The 21,428-nt window shown below is 33.1% G+C and overlaps 2 protein-coding genes and 1 long non-coding RNA gene across 10 annotated transcripts in view; 2 read left to right on the plus strand and 1 right to left on the minus strand.

Moving 5' to 3' along the window:
* Positions 3,922-7,292, plus strand: LOC107631915 (mitotic checkpoint serine/threonine-protein kinase BUB1). Its single transcript, XM_016335504.2, is given in 10 exon segments — positions 3,922-4,103; positions 4,459-4,569; positions 4,662-4,749; positions 5,354-5,457; positions 5,540-5,611; positions 5,717-5,806; positions 5,886-6,095; positions 6,189-6,323; positions 6,414-6,535; positions 6,659-7,292. Coding segments are annotated over 10 exon segments (1,224 nt in total). The 5' UTR covers positions 3,922-4,001; the 3' UTR covers positions 6,849-7,292.
* On the plus strand, positions 8,623-10,428 carry LOC110270406. The gene is made up of 2 exons (XR_002359896.1): positions 8,623-8,989; positions 10,229-10,428. It is a non-coding gene; the product is annotated as an uncharacterized LOC110270406 (long non-coding RNA).
* The window catches only part of LOC107631913 (DEAD-box ATP-dependent RNA helicase 17), a 22,582-nt gene continuing 13,922 nt past the window's right edge, over positions 12,769-21,428 (minus strand). The window contains exons 2-14 of one of the 8 annotated variants that reach the window (XR_002359890.1): positions 19,298-19,806; positions 19,065-19,214; positions 17,984-18,182; positions 17,741-17,837; positions 17,524-17,633; positions 16,701-16,844; positions 16,351-16,459; positions 15,858-16,210; positions 15,681-15,754; positions 14,996-15,300; positions 14,173-14,419; positions 13,641-13,807; positions 12,823-13,128 (exon numbers count right to left, since the gene is read on the minus strand). Coding sequence is in view for 7 of the 8 variants with exons in the window: in XM_021119697.1 (XP_020975356.1) it covers positions 12,880-13,128; positions 14,173-14,419; positions 14,996-15,300; positions 15,681-15,754; positions 15,858-16,210; positions 16,351-16,459; positions 16,701-16,844; positions 17,524-17,633; positions 17,741-17,837; positions 17,984-18,158 (1,863 nt within the window). In the remaining variant the exon portion in view is untranslated. Of the gene's footprint in view, positions 13,129-13,640; positions 13,808-14,172; positions 14,420-14,995; positions 15,301-15,680; positions 15,755-15,857; positions 16,211-16,350; positions 16,460-16,700; positions 16,845-17,523; positions 17,634-17,740; positions 17,838-17,983; positions 18,183-19,064; positions 19,215-19,297; positions 19,807-21,428 lie in introns of those variants that run through there. The other 7 variants (XM_021119697.1, XM_016335502.2, XM_021119698.1 and 4 more) reach the window with 7 other exon arrangements.

Here is a 21,428-nt window from a genome sequence, read left to right on the forward strand (position 1 = left end):
TAAAACATAAAAAGAATATTTATTTTTTTTTATTTTTGCGAATACGCGGATATGCGGATACCTACATAAAATCCGCAATCCGATTCTATTAGTGTGCGGATCGGATTCATATCCGCAATTTTCGGATCGGATTCGAATAAACACCATGGATAATGCGGATTGGATCCAATCCATGGATACCCCTAACTCAAATCTAGGTTTGTTATCTCTCATAGACTTTTTTCTAGGGTCGAGTCTGGCCTGGTTAAAGCCCGCAAACCTACGAACCTATTTAAAAAGTCTGTTTCGTTAATTATAACTCAAAAATTTGTAAAGCATAATTTGTTTAAATATCAATCATTAATCACGTATCATAACTATATTTACAATCCAAAAACTTTTTTAAGAAAAAGTTGAAACTTAAAAATCTAAAATAAGAATAATTTATTTTTATAAAAAAATATTTTAACGAGCCGATTCAACAAATTTTGTAGGATTTTTTTAAAGCTTATTATTTAACTTTTTTTAACTAATAGACTTTACAAAAAATCAAAACTTAACTTATTTAATAAAACAAATTAAACCAAATCAAACCTAAAATAAACCTAACCATGAACTTCCGATAGATAACCCATAAACCCGACCTACTTCCACTCCTATATCCTTGCATTACATTTGCTAAATGCACAAACAAATAACAAAGAGAAAAGAAAATTGAATTTATTTCTTAATTACCACTGTGTGGCAGGAACAAAATGAGGCATCCAAAGTTTCCAAATAAAAATGGCATCTCTGAACATCATCATCATTATTATTATTATTATAAAATTAGATGGTATCATGACTTACTATTTTTAAGCCAAACATACTTGTAGTGGAGCGTGGCAATATCAAGAAGTAATTTATCTGCTCCATTGTTTTTGCCTATGAGTTTTGTTGGGAACTTGGGATGTCATTTTCTGTGTTATGCGTTTCAAATAATGGCTAATTACCTTTATACATTTGCTTTCCGACTTTATCCATTTAAATATCGAATATTATCTTATGGGGAATGTTGGCCTGTCCCCCCAATCTTTCTGTGTTCTTTTCCTCCATCCACTTTCGGGGTTGGCAAGCTCACTCAGCTCCTACGTTACCCTTAGACGTTGTTCTTTTTTCGATAATAATAGATGCTGTCTTGGAATTGGAACTGATGAACCTCAAAATAAATAAACAAATAAAAAAAAAATAAAACATAAAAAGAATATTTATTTTTTTTTATTTTTGCGAATACGCGGATATGCGGATACCTACATAAAATCCGCAATCCGATTCTATTAGTGTGCGGATCGGATTCATATCCGCAATTTTCGGATCGGATTCGAATAAACACCATGGATAATGCGGATTGGATCCAATCCATGGATACCCCTAACTCAAATCTAGGTTTGTTATCTCTCATAGACTTTTTTCTAGGGTCGAGTCTGGCCTGGTTAAAGCCCGCAAACCTACGAACCTATTTAAAAAGTCTGTTTCGTTAATTATAACTCAAAAATTTGTAAAGCATAATTTGTTTAAATATCAATCATTAATCACGTATCATAACTATATTTACAATCCAAAAACTTTTTTAAGAAAAAGTTGAAACTTAAAAATCTAAAATAAGAATAATTTATTTTTATAAAAAAATATTTTAACGAGCCGATTCAACAAATTTTGTAGGATTTTTTTAAAGCTTATTATTTAACTTTTTTTAACTAATAGACTTTACAAAAAATCAAAACTTAACTTATTTAATAAAACAAATTAAACCAAATCAAACCTAAAATAAACCTAACCATGAACTTCCGATAGATAACCCATAAACCCGACCTACTTCCACTCCTATATCCTTGCATTACATTTGCTAAATGCACAAACAAATAACAAAGAGAAAAGAAAATTGAATTTATTTCTTAATTACCACTGTGTGGCAGGAACAAAATGAGGCATCCAAAGTTTCCAAATAAAAATGGCATCTCTGAACATCATCATCATTATTATTATTATTATAAAATTAGATGGTATCATGACTTACTATTTTTAAGCCAAACATACTTGTAGTGGAGCGTGGCAATATCAAGAAGTAATTTATCTGCTCCATTGTTTTTGCCTATGAGTTTTGTTGGGAACTTGGGATGTCATTTTCTGTGTTATGCGTTTCAAATAATGGCTAATTACCTTTATACATTTGCTTTCCGACTTTATCCATTTAAATATCGAATATTATCTTATGGGGAATGTTGGCCTGTCCCCCCAATCTTTCTGTGTTCTTTTCCTCCATCCACTTTCGGGGTTGGCAAGCTCACTCAGCTCCTACGTTACCCTTAGACGTTGTTCTTTTTTCGATAATAATAGATGCTGTCTTGGAATTGGAACTGATGAACCTCAAAATAAATAAACAAATAAAAAAAAATCTCTCCATATGTCTCTGCATATATATATTAAGAGCACCTCCAATGGTGAGTTCCTTTTTGACTTTTTTCTAACATATAGGAACTCTAACCATTGGAGGAGAGAAGGAGTGAGTTCCCGCACAAAGATCAAGGTAAAAATTTAAAATGCTAATGATATTATTAAAATTAGCAGTTGTAAACACAAAACTATAAATTAGTATAATCTCGAATTATATATTGTGTATTATTATTATATATGAATTTATTTAATATTAATATCTTTTAATAATGAATTATTTTTAAATTTATAAATTTAAATAATATTATTGAAAAAAAATAATTATATTAATTTTAAGTATTTTAATTAATTAATTAAGTGGGATCACAATAGGGACTAAAGTTAGTTCCTCCTAATGGAGAAGAGAGAGATGCTTTGAGTTCCTATTTATTGTTTATGACGTAAAAGCTGATGTGAAATTACTTTTTATGACAGGTGGGCCATAAACAGCAACTGGGATGAGTTCCCTACTGGAGATGGTCTAAGAACATATTCTAGAGCCCGTCCCCATGACACATTTTTATAAATAATACCGCTTATGAAAACTAGCCAAACCTTTATTGGCATTGTGATTTTAATGGTTTCTATTTTTTAAAAAATTGGTTGCTGGCCTAAATATGTGGTGTGCGTCTGTGCGACATGATTTTACTATATAAAAATACTATTTTACACTAAAATTATCTACTAAAATCAGCGGGTAAAAAACGGTTATAAGCAAAAGGGAGAGTATAATTACCCAAATCAGCCAAATGAGATTCTCGTTCAGGTATCAACCAAAGGGAATTATTATGTAATTCGAATCAATAAAATTCGAACTTCACTTCAACGTAATTCGAATCGACCTATGTCGAATCATGCATGGCACTGCTTGTAAGTAATTCGAATCAAGTTCCATCGAATTACACTATCATAGTTCGAATTATATCAATTCGAATTACATGGAACACGTGACACATAGTCATATTGATTCGAATTACTCATTTTTCGTTTCATTAGGTAATTCGAATCGAGTTGATTCGAATTACAAGGGTTTCGCCTATATAAGGAGTTCGAACCAAGGTCATTCGAATCACTTTTACATTCTCATACCCCACAAAATTCCAGAGAAAACGACCAAGAATCGGGCCGACAAAGACTGGAGCGACATATTCAGGCGATGGGGGACGATCCGGGGATACTGTATCGTTTGGATGAAGTTGCTCATATCGCCGGGGTGATCAACGACGAGGTTAGTGGTTTCTGATATTGTTTTTTTGATAGTGTTTTATGATAGTGGTTGATGACAGCGGTTTATAATAGTGGTTTATGTTAGTGGTTTTTGTTAATGGTTTATGATAATGGTTTATGTTAGTGTTAGTGGTTTATGAAAACGGTTTTATCGATGGTTTATTGCAGTTTATTTGAGTTGAAAGGGAGGCTCCATGATGCCCTCACAATCTATCACCTTGGTATTTCCAGGTCAGTGCTGTGTTAAGTCGAATCTTCAATACTTGGTTGTTTTGATATTTCAAGTTGGGGTGCCTTGACTGTAATTTTAGTTATTTGGGTCAATGTTCAATAGGAATGCAGAGCCAATTGAGTGGTTGAAGAAGGCACAGGCATTATGTCACCAGAGAATATCTGAAATTTGGAAGGCTGCTGAAAGGCAGAGGGTATGCCTATTCACAAAAAAGTTAGTCCTTTAGGCAAAATGAGCCAAACTAGTAGGAAAGGAAAGATAAATAAAAATAGAGAAAACACCAACTTCCTTGTACTCTTTTATTGAATAGGCTTTGTGCTTTGTGATCGTTGGTAGGCAATTTATTGCTTCCCAATTAGCCAAAGGTTTGTTCAAGTAGTAGATGAATCAAACACTGCCTTTGCAAAACACATTATTTATTTATTTTATTTCTCACATTGACATATTTCCTCAATGTTGTGTTTCCTGAATTGAGATTTACTAACACTGACTGCGTTTACAGTTTAAGAATTCTTTTGTATATATTTCATTTTATTTTTTAATTTCAGATTGATTATAAGGGATCCACAGAGTTGGGAAACATTGGCATTAATCCATGGGATTCCTCCATTTTGGAAGACCTGATGAAGAAGATAAATCCTACAATTAAAAAATTTTATGTGAGATATTTATATGCTTTGTTATATACATGTTTGATTTACTGCAACTGACAAGGATTCAGGTGCTTTATGCTTGTATAAATGCATTTCAGGGGTATCACTTGAGCACTAAATCTTATACAGGAAAAGTGGCCTTATCTACTTTGAAGAATGCATCAAGGAACAAAGTTATAGAGATAGGTAATATTCATATCCTTACTCTTGTCTTCATCATTGGGACGTAATTGTCTGACTGCTCCTAGCTTTATGATCACTCTGAAGAATTCATTTATATATGAATTTAGTTGCTTTATCTTCTTGTATTTCTGACGGAATAGGAACAGTTGTATCATATATAAATTAATACCATAAATTTCATAGGAGATGCTAAAAAATTGTGAGTTCATGATATGTGCTAAAAATTGACCCTGCAACGAAATTTCCATTGAATCTTAGTTTATGATGTCTCCCCAGAGTTGTTAGCTTGTCTTCCAAAGACAATGTTGTTGCAGATAGTTTCTACAAAACTAGATTTATCTATTGTTAGAAATAAAGAGTGTATATCTTTTTGGATCTCAATAAAAAATCTTAGGAGTAGTTTTGGTTCTTTCTATTATTACATCATCATTTCCTTATTTGTCTAGGACAAGGGTTTTTCCTATTATCAACAGCAGTTAGTGTTCATCTCTTGTAAGACACCACAACATGATCATATCAGTGTATTTCATATAGTTTCATAGTCTTTATTCTTTTTCTTTACTGGCTTCATTCATTCTCTTGATGGTCCGTATCATGATATCCAAAGGCGGGAGGAAGTACCATATCAAAGGTTGCGCTGGACAAGGTGGTTTTGCTCAAGTATACAAGGCCTTTGTCAACAGTGATCCAAATGATGTTGTTGCGCTAAAGGTGCTGATGGTCTTTCAGAATCATTTCCTCTTAAAATGTGATATTTGTCTCATTTGATTGTACTTTGAACCTTAAATGTTAGATACAAAAGCCAGCTTTCCCTTGGGAATTTTACATGTATCGTCAGCTTGATATGCGGATCACTGGCAGAGAAGTATGTGATATTAATATCAATATCAAATTCAATATTTATACCATCAACCTGCCTTTTCTATAAACATCCACATATACTGAATTGTCTGATATCTAACTATATCAGAGGTCAAGCTATGGTTTGGCTCAGAGAATTCATCTGTATGCAGACTGTAGCATACTCATCTGTGACTATTTAGCTCATGGAACGCTACAGGTCAGTTATTTCTACTGATATCCCTTATTATCTTGTTCAATGTTATATAGTGTTAATTCAAGATGAACATACTATGCAGGATGTCATAAACAGATATGCGGTCCAAGGGAAACCCATGGAAGAAGTTTTATGTATTTATTACACGATAGAAATGTTACACATGGTTGAAACTTTGCATGATGTTGGCTTGATTCATGGTGATTTCAAGCCTGATAATCTGCTTATTCGCTATGCTAGGTAAAATTAAGCTTCTCCTTCGTTACCATTAGTTGGTTCGAAGTGGTCCTTGGTGTGATCAGGTCAGTTTTTCTCCAGATGATGATACAACTAAACCGTTTCTGGTTTTAGTACTTTCTGTTGTTGAAAGTTGTTCTATCCATAGGGTCTTTGCCTTGTAGACTGGGGAAGAGGGATTGTTCTGGATCTCTTTCCAGATGACATAGTATTTAAGGGTGATTGCGGAACTTCTGGATTTCGCTGCATTGAGATGCAAGAGGATAAGCCATGGAAATTTCAGGCAAACCACTTCTTAAAACTACACTACAAATGTAATTAACTTCATGATTTACTGTCTTTGAAGTTGTTCTTCTCCATCACTTACCAACAGGTAGACGCATACGGCCTTTGCGTTGTTGTCCATATGATGTTGCATAATTGCTATATGGAGATTGCCAAAGAAGAATCATCTGATGGAGGCTACATGTATCTTCCCAAACAACGCTTTAAACGGTATATGTCCATTTACTTTTTGTTTATCTTTAGTCATGTGATTCACTGTAATGTTGGTGAAGTCAATTTGGAAACATGATTCTACATTTGAAGCACCCTTAATTTGCTTGTCGAATCAAATAGTTACTGGAACGTTGCGCTCTGGAAGAATTTCTTCACCAAGATGTTAAATCAATACCCTGGCAATGATGATAGAAGGTTGCTGCAGGAGTTGAAGAAGTCCTTCCAGGACTATATAAGTTCCGATCCAAAGATGATAAAGACACTAAGGGAGTTACTTGCAAAGCAAAGGACTTCTATGTGTTGTGCTTAGAGTTTCAAAATTCTTTTCTGAACCTGTTTCGTTTTACTTAACTGTCTTCAGCTGCAGGAGGCTATATATATATATGTGTATGTATATTTGAAGGAATATAGAAACAAATGCAAAATGCAAGCAATCCCAGACAGGTTCGGAAGGTGAACATCGATTCATTTTTCTTCTGATTCTGATTTGCATGCTAACAACTGCTCTTTAATGCACTTATCCACTTACATTTGCCTCTTTAATGCTAATATTTATTGTCCTTTGTAGTTTGAGTTGTCTGAATTTGACTTTTCAAGTACTCATGTAGATACATGGATGAACTGAGTGCTGTTAGCACTTAGCAGGTCTAATGTTGTATATGATAATTGTTTGTTGTAATTGGGTGTGAACTGTTTGTAATATCTAAATAGTTTTCCTTGTTTAGATAGTGGATTTTAGCTCTGAAGAGGAATAGAGACAAAAAAAATAGATGAATATTATTTTTTGTTTTTTTTTTTGTTTAGAAAATAGATGAATATTAAAATATATTAAGAGAGACATAGGCTTCACGTAAAAGCCCAAATATACTTAGTTTCGTTGATGAGTACCACCAAGCTCTGGATAGGGCCGGACCACCAGAGTCGGCTCACATGTCGATTCAAGTTTAACTCATTAATAGTTTAGTAAACCGGATTTATGAACTTGTAAGTCGAATTTGAGTATTAATTTGAATTTATATATTAAATGATAAGGGTTGAACTCGAGTAAGTTCAGGTTATTAACTTATAAGTTGGAGTGATTATATACAAAGAATTATTTTCATACTCAATATAAAAAAGCTTGCAAATATAATTGTTCCATGAACAAACCAACTTGGGTTGGTCGAATGGTCAGTCATTTGTCCGTTTAAGCAAGTGTCGAGAGTTTGAATTTTCTCTTATGTATGCAGCAACTCATTGACTAGCGGCGGACCTTTAATACTTGAAACATTTAAATATGTGAATTTGTAGATAATAGTATACAATTTTTTACGTTTTTAGTAGGTTACACATCAACAAAATAAGTTAAATGCTTAAAGACATGTTACTTTATATTTTTAATTTATATCAGATACATATTTGTTAAATATACGAAAGTAAGATATCTCATCAAGTCATATCAAAACAGAAACAATTTTGGTTGTTTTTATTTTTTAAAATTATATGTGAAATAATTGGTGAATTAGAATATGACGTGTCTAAGTAATTTTTTTATAGAGAAAAGTATCGTTTTTATCTTCGACGTTTGAGATAAGTTCCAAAGTTATCTCTAACGTTTCAATCGTTATATATAAGTCCTTAACGTTTTAAAATTGATTCAATGTTATCCTACCGTTAAGGGATCCGTTAACAGGATTGACGGTGGAACAAAATTGAGATGATTTTGAAACCTTAGGGATTTAAATAGGACGGAAATGTTGGGGACAAAAACGATACATAGATATAAATTTTAATTTTATCCTTCAATAATATCAATTTTTTACTGTACATAGTATTCAATTATTTTTTAATCATATCTAAGTAAATTATAGTTAATCACATTACTTTCATTCTAAATAAATTAATTTTTTTATAATTTTATATAATAATAATAATAATAATAATAATTATTATTATTATTATTATTATTATTATTATTATTATTATTATCCCTTGGCCGAAGCCTTAAGGGAGTTGAGGATTAAAAAAGTAAAGATAAAGAAAGCAAACGTGGCTTGCATGTAAACTTATATATATAAAATCATGACACATATTCATATCATTGTATTCATTAATCATCTTTACTTCATTTGCTTCTTTGTATCACCGAATTAATATGAGGGAATAAGAGAAAGAAAATTGACCGAGAGAGAAAGAAAGAGAACCGAAGCTCCTTTGATCTTCCGGCCTTGATTTCTTGAAATCCGTAAATCCAATAAAAAATTTAATTCGATAAAAGTGTTCGTATTCTTCTCTTCTACATATTGGCATCATTTTTGTTCGATGGAGGCTGACGGTGACGTAGCTCTTCTTCCTCTTGAGTTCGGCTAACTAGATTTTTAGGAGGCACAGATGATTTCTGACGCTTTCCTCTTCAGCAGCTCAGTCAAAAAGTTTTTCTAGAATTTTCGTTGATTTTAATTTCATACGGAGGTAGGGAGTTTGTTTTTAAAGTTAAGTTTTTAATTTAGAATGCCTACAAAGTTAATTGGATAATTGCAAATATATATATAATAGTAATGATATTGAGTATGGATTATTGCTGTGAATGTGACTGGTTTGGTTGTTATGAGAGTTTAATTGGTCGAATTAAGTTTGGATTGAGGTTGTAAAAATGTGATTGTTGAGGAATAGGGAACCCGTAAGGGTGGTTTAGTTCGAATTTTAGAGAAAATGCCGCCGAAATTTTATAAAATCTGAGGTTTTATTTGAAAAGTTATTTTAAAAGATTTGGTTTTGGAAAATTAAATTATTTAAAATATATTTAGTTAAGAAAAGATTTATTCTATTTTAAAGTTTGATTTATTAAGAAAAATATAATGTTTTAAACCCAATCTTTTAAGGAGAGATTTTGTTTTAAGTAAAGATTTGAGCTCGGTTTATTAAGAAAATGAATCTCTGCCACAAGAGAGCAGAGAACAAGGATTTAAAGAATATATTAATTAATAAAGTGTCTGCCACAGGAGAGCAGATGTGACATTGTTTGGGCCTTAGTGCCAAATGTAAAGTGGGGACGCCCACACACTGAGAACTGTTTTTCAGATGTACGCTTATTGATTTGGAAAGTCACACTGATGCGGCCTAGCCGTACGACTTAAAGTCACACTGATGCGGCCTGGCCGTACGACTTATAAGCACACTGATGCATCTGGAAAACCATATATGGGACTTGTGCCCGGATAATGTTGGGAGCGGGTAGGCAACCGACACATGAGCTCATGGCCTGTGTTAGGGATAGACATGCATCATATTGATTGCGCATTTGCATTTGATTGCGCTTGCCTGTTTTATTACTTTGTGATTGTATTGTTTGTCTTGTTGTGACTTGCTTGTACATTGAATTGAATCTCTTGCTTGCACTATTTGTTTGTGAGTATTTGTTTGTGAGTGTATTAAAGTGATTACGAGTTGACATTTGACTGAGGATTAACTATGTGGCTGAGAGACAGAAAATGTGACTAGTTTTATATTTAAAATTTGTTTTGAGTTTATAAATTTAAAGAAAAGTAATTATTTATCTAAAGTAGAAATAAAAGTATTTCCAAAGGGTTAACAAAATAGTTTTACTAAGTAAGTTAATTATTTGCATTAAATTCATTACTTTTACGACATTCCCATTCCCTACTGAGAACGTGTGGTTTGTTCTCACCCCAAAATCTTCCACCCTTTCAGTGACACAGGTTCGAAGATTCAGTTAGAAGATGCAGACGACTAGTAGTTTTACTTGTGATTCCTGTTATTTTTATAGAGTTCCCTCGCCCTTGTTGCTTTAAGTTTTATTTTATCCAGAGGGATAGGTATTGTATTTGAGTTTTATATTAAATTCATTTGTATAGCATTTATTACTATTAATAATTGTGTGATTTTAATTACTACAAAAAATTTTCTGGTATTTTCTTATAAACTGAAACGCGATATTGACCTAAAGGCTCAATATTAAATAATAAATAAGGAGAACAGGTTAGTAACTCCCTACTTTTGGTACGATCATGACGTGTTAAACGTTAGGGTGTTACAGTGTGTATATATATTCTTTTCTTTTTACTTTTAAGGTCAACAAATTTTCATTTTTTCATTTTTGTTTGTTATGTTTATAATAAAAAGATAATCTTATTATTTTAAAGTATAATGAACTAAATAAAATTCAACTATTAAATAATAAATAATACAAATTTGGATTATTTATTTTATATAGAAAGAAAAAAAAATTTTTACTATAAAATAGTCAACTTTAGTTACAAATAATATTATATTATTACTATTTCACATACAACTAGAAACTAAAATTGTCAAATTAATCTGCTAAAGAGTGTTTCTCTTTTTTTGCAAATCGTTGTGCATAGTCACTTTTGCGAAAAATACTTTCTTCTAACTTTTTGCAACTAAAAAGTTGCGTTTTTAATTTAAAAAAAAAAAACACCTAAAAAGCATCTTGTTATTAGAAAAAAAAATTTACAATTAAAAAAAAAACACCTAAAAATCATCTTTGTAATTAGCAAAAAAAGGATTTTACAATTTAAAAAAAACATCTCACTCTATGTCAAATAAGTTGAATTCAAACAAAAAATTATATTAAGTCTTTTGGCGATAAATGAGAAGGCCAAGACCACTACACTCAGACATAACACCCTCCGATCCTATCTTGGGGCATAACTACAAAAGTATTTTCATATCAAAATTTTTTGGCCAAAAAATTTTCGGACACCAAATAACAAATGTCCAAATCCCAAATAATCTAAGACAAGGTATTAGTATGAGAAAATATATATATGGATAAAGTATTATTTTAGTCCCAATATGAGTTAGATTTTTATTTAGTCCATAATATTGTAAATGTCTTATTTCAATCTAAAAAAGTTGTAAACGGTTTCAATATTATCCCACAATTAAACTTAACATAAAAAAATTAACATTTAAAAACTAATATAACATTTGATTTCAATACAGAAATAAAATTGACCCATCAATAATTACTAATGTAAACTTTTTTTGTTAATTATTCGAATCAAATTTAATGGTAGGATAACATTAAATCCATTTGAAACATTAGATTTCGATCTCAATATTAGAAACTAAAATAGTACTTAATCCTATATATCTTACATTTTCAGAAAGCAGTTATACTCCACATGATCAGTCTCATTCTTGTTGAGTTCTTGGAATTTATCCCAAATTGATCCAATAAAAGAACACATTTCATCACCTTTCAAACTTTCCTGCAATACTATGAGTTGAATTACATAATTACCGTATTTTATATAATACAAGTTAAATGATACACATCGAAAGTACCAAGCATCAAGCATGCTTTGTATCGAATACTATGGCTTTAGGGGATAATGATCCAGATTCGCGTGACTAAGTATATCGGTATCCATCTATAGTTGTCATTTTCATTATCATTTGCTTCATCAAAACTCCATCAGCCATTGTCATAGTTGTGTTTGGCACCAATTTAAAAAAAGCTTTTAACTTTTTGAAAAGTTAATTTACAGCTTTTTGAAAAAGTAGAAATATATGACTTCTTTACTTTTTGATAAGTCATTTTACCACTTCCTTAAAAAAAATTTAATTTCAAAACAAAAAAAAAATATACTTTCCTTCTTGACTCAGAAAAATACTGACCATTCACCACCATTTTCACGCAAGGCCTACTGAAAGCACTGGCCTTCCACCATCATTCTCACACAATGTTTCAAACCTCATCATCTTCATTGCTTCTGAACAACCTATATATTCCTTCTAAGTATTTTTTTTTATCATTTTATCACTTTATTTTTATTATTTTGTATTTAACTGTGGTATAAATTTCAGTTTTAATTATTTTTTTTATCATTTTATCACTTTATTTTTATTATTTTGTATTTAACTGTGGTATAAATTTCAGTTTTAATTTTATTTTTTTTCACATGTGATTTTATAGCTTGCTATCATTTTCATAGTTAATTATAGCAAGTTTTTTACTTCAATAAAAGAGAAAGAAATTCTAATAAGAGTAAAAAAAAATAAAAAACAACAAAATATACATTAACATACATTTTATATTTATTTTTTATTTTCACCTACCATATCATACACAATATTAGTGATTAGGTTATGTAAAATCAACATTCAATATTGGAAAGTATTTGTTATCATCGTTATTTTAATATTCATTCTCTTCTGTAAAAAAAATTATTTTTTGAGTTATTTATCCAAACGCTATAACTTTAAAATAAGTACTTTTATAACTAAAAATCCAAACACAAAATAACTTATTTATAAGCTGCTATTAATAAAACTCCTTAAAAAGAACTTATTTAAATTATTTATCAAAACTGGGCCTAAGTCACTCTAGCAACTTTTCTCTTTTTCGATAGCCCATTTTTTTTCTCAAATCTCTTTCTCTTCTTATTTTGCTTTTGGAAGGATTGTCCAACTAAGGATGGTTGTTGTTTCAACGCAAAGCTTTTGGCCACGTGCCCCAAGTGAAGTTTCTTGATCATAAATATTCTTTTCAGCTCACCACGATGTGCTGTGTAAGCACGGACCCAAGAGCAAAATCCCTTCCTAGCAAGTTCATCCATCTTGGGCTGAAAAAATGACAACACAACAGTTAGCTTATGATACACAGAAACTAAGATCTCTATATAGAATCGTATTTGTAAACAAAAATTGTCAGTGAAATCATGAGGAACAAGGATGATTGCGTTTTGGAAATTATCATCCCTCTTCGTTATTAGATGTAACATGATTTCAATGGCTCAATTTCGAGAGAAATAGTATTTGTATACTTGACAAGTTGACATATGAAGAGTACAACTTTATTGATGTTTACTGTTACAAGTCATAAGATCAACCTGCAAGTCTAATTTAACCTCTGTGAATACATTAGATGTATAACCACCTAGGTAAACGCGGCATAGTGAATGATCAAACATCCTACCTAGAGCAGCTCACCTCACATGAACAACTAAGATGCAGCACAAAGGCCCTTTTTGGTGGCATTCAGCACAAACGATGATCAAAGGGAAACAAGGCCAATGCAGAGATTCGGGAAGAGACATAAATATGGGGAAATAGATGAAGAGTGGTTTGTAGTTACCGTTATCTAAGTCTAATCGTTTTGGAGTAGGTTAGATTTTTCTCCAGAATCTGCCACCATAAACAATGACTCAACAGCAGCAGGGATCATCCAATCCCACCACTTCAAAAAGTTCCCTTATCAATTCCACCAAACTAAGTTGGTGGCTGTGATTAGGATTGAAGAGCCTAGCAGAAATCATAGAACATTATGAGTTGACATGTGATTTTGACAACCATGACCCATTTCCCTGTCAAGACCCTCCATTTCCTTTAACTCAAACCTATCTGGCATTAATTTAGATCGTCAGCAGTTCATAAGTCCTCTTGCTTAGCATATGCATAAAACCAACACTAGCAACTCCAAATGTTTCATTGTTGTAAAAGCTCTAAGCCAAACAACAATAATGGCTCTAGAGTTAAATTTGGGCACATTTTTCCAAATCAAAATAGGATTAACATGTTAAAATACAGGTTTCTCATGTATCATTCAGTTAGATGGAAATGGAGTATCTATATTAAACCAGAATTCAGAAAGATCAGCAGTGTATCACCTTGGAAATGATGAATGACTCGAGTGCCTTCTGGAGACAAAGGACCCAAGGATGCAAGTCAATGAAAATAGACTTCTTTACTTGTTTGTTATGTCCGTGTAATGTAAAATTATCCAACACTTTGAGAAGAGGATACTCTGCTAGTGAAACACCATGTTTCTCCAAGTCCTGTAAATAATCTATTTCAACTGGTTGCAGAAATAACAAGGACTCTCCCCTTTCACCCAGACGAGCAGTTCTACCAACTCTGCATCATGAATTCATCAAGGATCACAAATCATAGTCTTAACATCATGCTTTAAGACTTTAACATAACATAAAAGACAGCATGGGAGGATCCTTTTGAATCTAGAAGAGATATCCATGAAACAAATTCCACTTCCTGATAGATATTACATTATGTATGTTTTCATTTTCAAAGTGAGTCCTTCTAGGGCTATTTATTGCAGCAAATTTGGATACAATGATATGACAATCATTTAGTTATTCATAATATTAATTGATTTTAAAATCCCTCATGGAATGGATAAGACATTCTTAAGATGCTAGAGTGGCATAGCTGTTAGCCCCTGAATATTTACGAGTGACAAAGTTCTCCATTAACAGCATTGATCTAACTAATTGAAGCTCGGAGATCACTTGTTTTATAAATAAAAGATCAAATAAAATAAAATTATACAATCGATATAAAATGATCCGGGGAGGTTTGTTTGGACTGCAATTAGCATAAAAAACTAAAATTAAAATAAAAAAAAATGCCTTCCACATAACCACCCCTAAAAACATGGTAAAAGAAGCCAAAACAAAAAATAGGTATACATACCTGTGCACATATTCAGTAGCTTCCCCAGGAGAATCATACTGTATGATGCATCGAACCTTAGGAAAATCCAGGCCTCTAGCAGAAACATCAGTGGACAAAAGCAAAGCAGATTTCTCAGTTTTAAAAGCCTGAAAAGTAGATCTCCGGTCTTCATGTTCCATATTACCATGCAATCGAAAAGTTTGGCATCCAAGAAACATCTGTATGACCCTTTCTTTTGTTTGAGGATCAGTCGAGAAGTGGAACTCACTTAGTAGCGAATGGTGAAAGTCTACCGCATCACATGTCGAAAAGAATACCACAACCTGTAAAATCACTAGGTCAATTATGTGAATCTTAAAGCATAATATTTGAATAACAGCATGTTCAATCGGCAAGGGAAAAATAAAGTTAAGGATCGATGCATGCCAAATATAAGTTCCAGTCGTATAAATAAAAAATAATGCCTTCCATTTGTCAACTGTTTTCAAGGGATATCGACAAGCTTTTGTTGTCCCCATCACATAATTCTTCATAAGTACACCAGAAATATTAAATTGTTCACGGTCATGTCAATATTTGCCAATGATAAGAAATACAGCTACTAAAAGAAAGAGAGAATGCGGAGAGTTAAAAATCTTCTAACTCCAACATCCTACATATAATATAGATAAGGAAAGTATCTTTAGAGCAAGTGACGCCTAACCTTTTGTGAAGTGTCTCTTTCAAAAAGATGCTTTAGAATTGAAAGAAGAACAGCAAGCCGAGAACCACAAGGCACTGCTTAGCAAAATTGTATTCCAATTAGGTACTTAGCATCTTGAGAATATTAACCGCGAAATGCAGTGAAGGAAAGATAAAAAAGAAACTAATTATCACATACCTCTCACGTATCTCTGAATTAACTGTGTGGGGATTTTATAATCTACAATTGTTGGTATTTTACTGGAATACTTGACTTCGTCTTCTTCATCAGACTCTGAAGGATTAATGCTTTCAATTGTTGATATTGGTTTTCTTGTTTTACCCTCAAGACCAATCATCACTGGATTGTGTAAACTTATTTTAGCAAGATGGTTCACTTTCTCATTTAAGGTGGCAGAAAAAAGCAAATTCTGCCTTTGAAATTCAGAGTTTCTTGGAACTGTACTCTCCTTGTTATCATTTGCTGCTTTCCTTGAACCCAAAAGATGTAGTATTTCCTGTATATCTTGTCCAAATCCTAATTCCAAAATCCTGCAGAAAACCATACATCCAGCTAACCCTTTTAAAAAAAATTACTTGGCAAAAATAAAAAAACTATATGCAGAATCATTATCACATTTACTATGCCAACACATGATAATTTCTATAACATCAATAGATGCAAGCCATACCTATCAGCTTCATCAAAAATTATCCAGCGCAATTTTGTGTACAAGAATGATGATGTATTCTTCAAATGATCTAAAAGGCGCCCAGGTGTTGCTATAAGAATTGATATGCCTATAATAATAACCACAGGTTACAAATTTGACCAGGTACAGTGAATGTCCAACCTTGTTCCTCTAACAAGCTAAAGCATATTTTATTTCATAATGTTGTTGCTATCAGTTTGATAATTCCATCGCATGAACAAAAGAAAAAAATTAAAAAGGGACAAAACCTTAAATATGAAAAGATAATAGGAATGCTGTTCTTTTTTTCCCTATTAAAAATGTTATTGATAAATATACTTGATTTCTACCTTTGCGTAGCCTAGCTTTCTCCTTTGATCTATTTTCACCACCCATAACATACCCGGGAACAATCCAATGGAATCGATGCAATAGCTTTTGAAGAATTTCATAAACCTGCAAACATAGCTCACGCGTCGGTACAAGAACCAACGCTATTTCCAACAAATCAATTAAATCTGTAACTGATTCAGACTAAATTAAAGAAAGAAATGCAATATTAATTTGTGTTACAAAAAGGGGAAAACAAACGGTCAGTACAATATTCCCATAAAAAAAATTAACACAACTTTTAGATGATGCATTATCATTAAACTTCACATATGTGCTCCTCAATAGTAGTAACAAACAACACATTATTGGTGAGGAAAAGGCAGGGGGGGAGGGGGGGCAAAAACTCTATATTCAGTGAAGTATCAAAAACTTACGAGCAAGATATATATCACGAAGAATATCATTGAGACAGATAGAAGAATATTTACAAGATGGAGCGTAAGAGATCCTCCATATAAGAGCAAAAACAATCCAAAGGAGAGCTATCGATGTAGTGTAGCTTTAAAATCTCTCAACATGTCTGGGAGGAAAAGACTTATATTATGAGCTTTATACAAAATAGATGCTAGAAGGTCTAATCTTATCCCATAAAACTTGCTTGTCGAGAAACTTTCTATGTTCACCTTTTCTCATTTGAAAGCATTATTTCAAGCTATAGCAGTATACTCAAATCCAGGGCAATATGACATGATACACAGTAACAAGCATGCATAATTGTTATCTGTCTGTGACAAATAAATGGAGAGAAATTGAACAAATAGGTATCAAAAAAAGACTTACCAAATGTTCCATCAGAGCGTTGTATGCAAGTATCATAATTCTGCAAGTGATGAATAAGTGGAGCTAAGTAGGCAACTGTCTTCCCTGTGCCTGTGGCAGCATTAATAAGTCTAAAATTTTATCATTAAGGAACCCAGAAATAAGAAGATATAGCATGTGCTAAAGAAAAGAAGATGAAGGAAGATTTCTAAATCCAGAGAGAAGGAAAAAAGGATACGCATGACGGCCAGCGAGAATAACAGGAATGGCTTGAGCTTGCACCAGAGTTGGAACCTCGAATCCCAATTTTTCTATCAACAAAAAACATATAAACTCTTTTCCCATTTGGAACAAAAAAAAGGGAAAATTGTAGGTTACTCTTAAGCTCAATTCTAACCAGGCATGCTTCTGTGACGCTAGGAATGAAAATTTATGAAAGAAATAAAAATCAAAGAAAGCGGGAGAGCAAGAGTGGAAATACCACGCAGTTCATCGCATAAGGAAGGGCGAAGGCCAAGGCTAGAGAAGGAGCAAGAAGCAAAAACGCTGTCATTTTCTATGGTTGCATTGCTGGCAGCACTGCCAACATCTTTCTTCTCATTCTTCTTATTTTCCATCACTTTTTTGCTGTCTTTTTCACTCTTCTTCATCCCCATTTCTTTTCTTTCAAATTCTCAACTCTATAGCACCATTACACCAAGAGTTTAACAAAAATTAGAGATGGCAGATATTGCAATAGATTATTTGACTTTAACAACAACAACAACAATAATAATAATAATAATGCAATGAAGCATAGTAAGTCCACTCCCAAGGCTCTACAGGAAGGACTGCTCTGATACCATATTGTAACGTCCCGTCCAGCAAAATACCTTGCTTAAGTCAAGGTATTTCTGCTAGAAAGAACATTACATAACCTTTTCTAGTATTAACTACTTAATTATGGAGCCTTTGTATCGAGTTCGCGTTTCAGTTTTAAGAAAATGCCAAAAAATTTTGTTTTTATTCATTAAAGTCATGTTTCAAAGATTTCCAACAAAAAATAATCACATAAATATTATTAATAATAGTTCTTATACAGAAGAAACCAAATGAAACTCAAATACAATATACCAAACCTACCCCTCTATGTAAAATAAAATCTCAAGGGACAAGCGAAGGGACTCTATGAAAGTAATTAAAACCATAAAGAAAACCCACAAATCACTCGCAGCTTCATATTGCGTCTTCAACATTTTAAGATTCAATCCTTCAAATATTCTCTAAACTCAATTCCAATCAATCACCAAGTCCACCACCATTACAATAAAGAAATAACCAGCTCAACAGTAACAAATTCAATATAATCCATCAAACCCAGAGTTCTCAGCAATCACTCATCAACAATTCACAATTCACACAATCAATCAACTTCACAAAATCCACAAATTCAATCAATCCCCAGCCACAATTCAACATCCATATAGCCAATCAACTAATCACAACAATTAAAACTATTTGCAATTACTCAATAAACTTTATGGGCATTCTTAAATTAAAATCGTTTAAGTTAAACCCCCTACCTCGATTAGCTGAACTCACACGAATTAACCACGATAAGCCCGCTAATTTTGAATTCACAGCATCATAGACAATTTCAACGTAATCCCGCAGCAACAACATTCAGTAGTTCTAACTAAGGGCAGCGGCACCGAGCAATGACAATAATGACTCTGGTAAATTAAACGGATCAACACTAACTGCCTAAATAAAATGGCACAGAGAAGAATCAAGGCGGTCTTACCCATGAACTTACCAAAATGAAAAGTGGTGGCTACAACGTCTCTCACTACAATCAATCAGCAGCAAGGACACAACCTGGTTCATCACCAACAACGACAGTAACCGCGAGCTCCGGAACACCGATAGTAACAGCAGCAGCAGCGGAGGTCTCTATCGCCACCTTCTTCCTTTCCTTGCTCGGATTCCTCCCTGCGACGAACCCAACAGCAGCAGCAACGTGCCCTAGGAACAGCAGTGGTAACAACCCCCTTCGGCTTCAGGCTCCACAGCGGTTTGGCTTTGCGAGCGGCGGCTTCGATTAACGGCAGTGGTGGCGTCTTGCGTGACGACGACAAGGCTCGACGGTGGCAGCGATGGTGCGGGAAGACAGCACGTTCAACTTGCGCGAGCTCCCTAGCGACGTCTCTGGCAGTGATGAGGACGAACAACGGCGACGCGGTTGGCGGGTTCGACGGTGACAACCTGGGTCCCTCGCTCTCCTCTTCTCCCTCGTTCCTCTCCTTTCTTCCCCTGTCTTCTTCGCTAACTCCCTACCTCGATTAGCCGAAATTCGATAATTAAACGGAGCAAACCCCTCTTTTATTTTAATTCGTAGCAGCAATAGACTCGAACCGAACTAGCAGCAGCAACATCAACTCTAACAGTTATTTATTATTATCGATAATATCAACTATGATAGTTTCATCAACAGACAGAAAAGACATAGCAGTAGTATTGAACAAAGACATAGGTTTTCCTTACTCATAACAGAAAAAGACTAAGGAACAAGATGGAAGCAAAGCAAGGATTAAAGCTTACGAATTCAAGAACAGAGGAATTGGAATCAAAGCAGCGATTCCCACGACGGCTCTATTGATGGGAACACGATGCAACCGCAACAGTTTTGACCCTAATCAACAGCAGCGGTGACGGCGGAGCAGGATGGCGCGAGGACGGATCTCATCCTTCTCCTCCTTGTCGTGTTTCTGGTTCTCTGCCTCTGGTGCTTCTCGTGCGTCTCATCGCTTCTCTTCCTCTCACTTGGGATAGCAACAACGGCCAGAGCACAGCGGTGGCGACTCCCTCAATGGCGACAGAACAGAACGCGACGTTCTCCCCTAGCCCTAGCAACAGCGGCAATGGATTGACAGTGGTGGAAATAGACCGACGCGGACAATATCTCCCCTTCTCTCGTGTGACAGCTTCGGCCGCCTCTCTATGCGACGACAACGACGGCGACTACAGCAGTCCCAGTGACATCCCTCCTCCTCTCTTCCTTCTTCTCCCTTGAGCCCTCTCTGTTCTCCGTTTCCCCTTCAAGCCCCTGTTTCTTTTCTTTCTGAACGTATGTGTGTGTGTGTTGTGTTTTAATTGAAATCGAATTGGGAATTAGGGTTTTATTTGGGAATTTAGGGTTAGGGTAAAATATATATGAGTAATATAACAATTTTATAAAATATTCGAGATAGAATAATAATTTAGGATTCAAATATAATGCTATAAAAAATTAATTTCTGAAACACATAATTTTATCTATCAAACTATTAACAAGCTCAAATAATTATTTTTAATTTAAATTATAAAGTAAACATACTAATCACATTTTATAAAATATGGTTAAACTCGAAATATCAATTACCTAAATTAAATTATATGACCTTCTATTATTTTTCTATTGCTGTAACTTTAATTCTAATTTATATAAAATAACTAATTACAATAAAAATTATACATAAACATTAATTAACTTAAACTTAAACTATTTATAAAAATTAATTTAATCAAATCTAATAAATTAATCTTTAAGAGCTCAATTTAATAAAATAAATCATAATTTATTTATAATAGAAATTTCTTAAATAAAATTATATAATACTTCCATTACTAAATTTTAATTTCGAATTATACGAAATATCAATTATAAAATTACACAATAGTATTAATTAACTTAACTCCAAATGTTAATAAAACTAATTTGATTACTCTTACTAGATTAGTTTACAAAATAAGGAGTTCAAATTAATAATAAGTCATAGCTTATTCGTAATAGAAATCACTTAAATTAAACTATACAATTCTTTCTTATTTTTTTTAATTACTAAAATTATGCAAAATATTCTATTATAATAAAATTACCTAATAATATTTATTAGTTTAGAATGAAT

The sequence above is a fragment of the Arachis ipaensis genome, chromosome B03 (assembly GCF_000816755.2).
Source record: "Arachis ipaensis cultivar K30076 chromosome B03, Araip1.1, whole genome shotgun sequence".
Taxonomy (NCBI): Eukaryota; Viridiplantae; Streptophyta; class Magnoliopsida; order Fabales; family Fabaceae; genus Arachis; species Arachis ipaensis.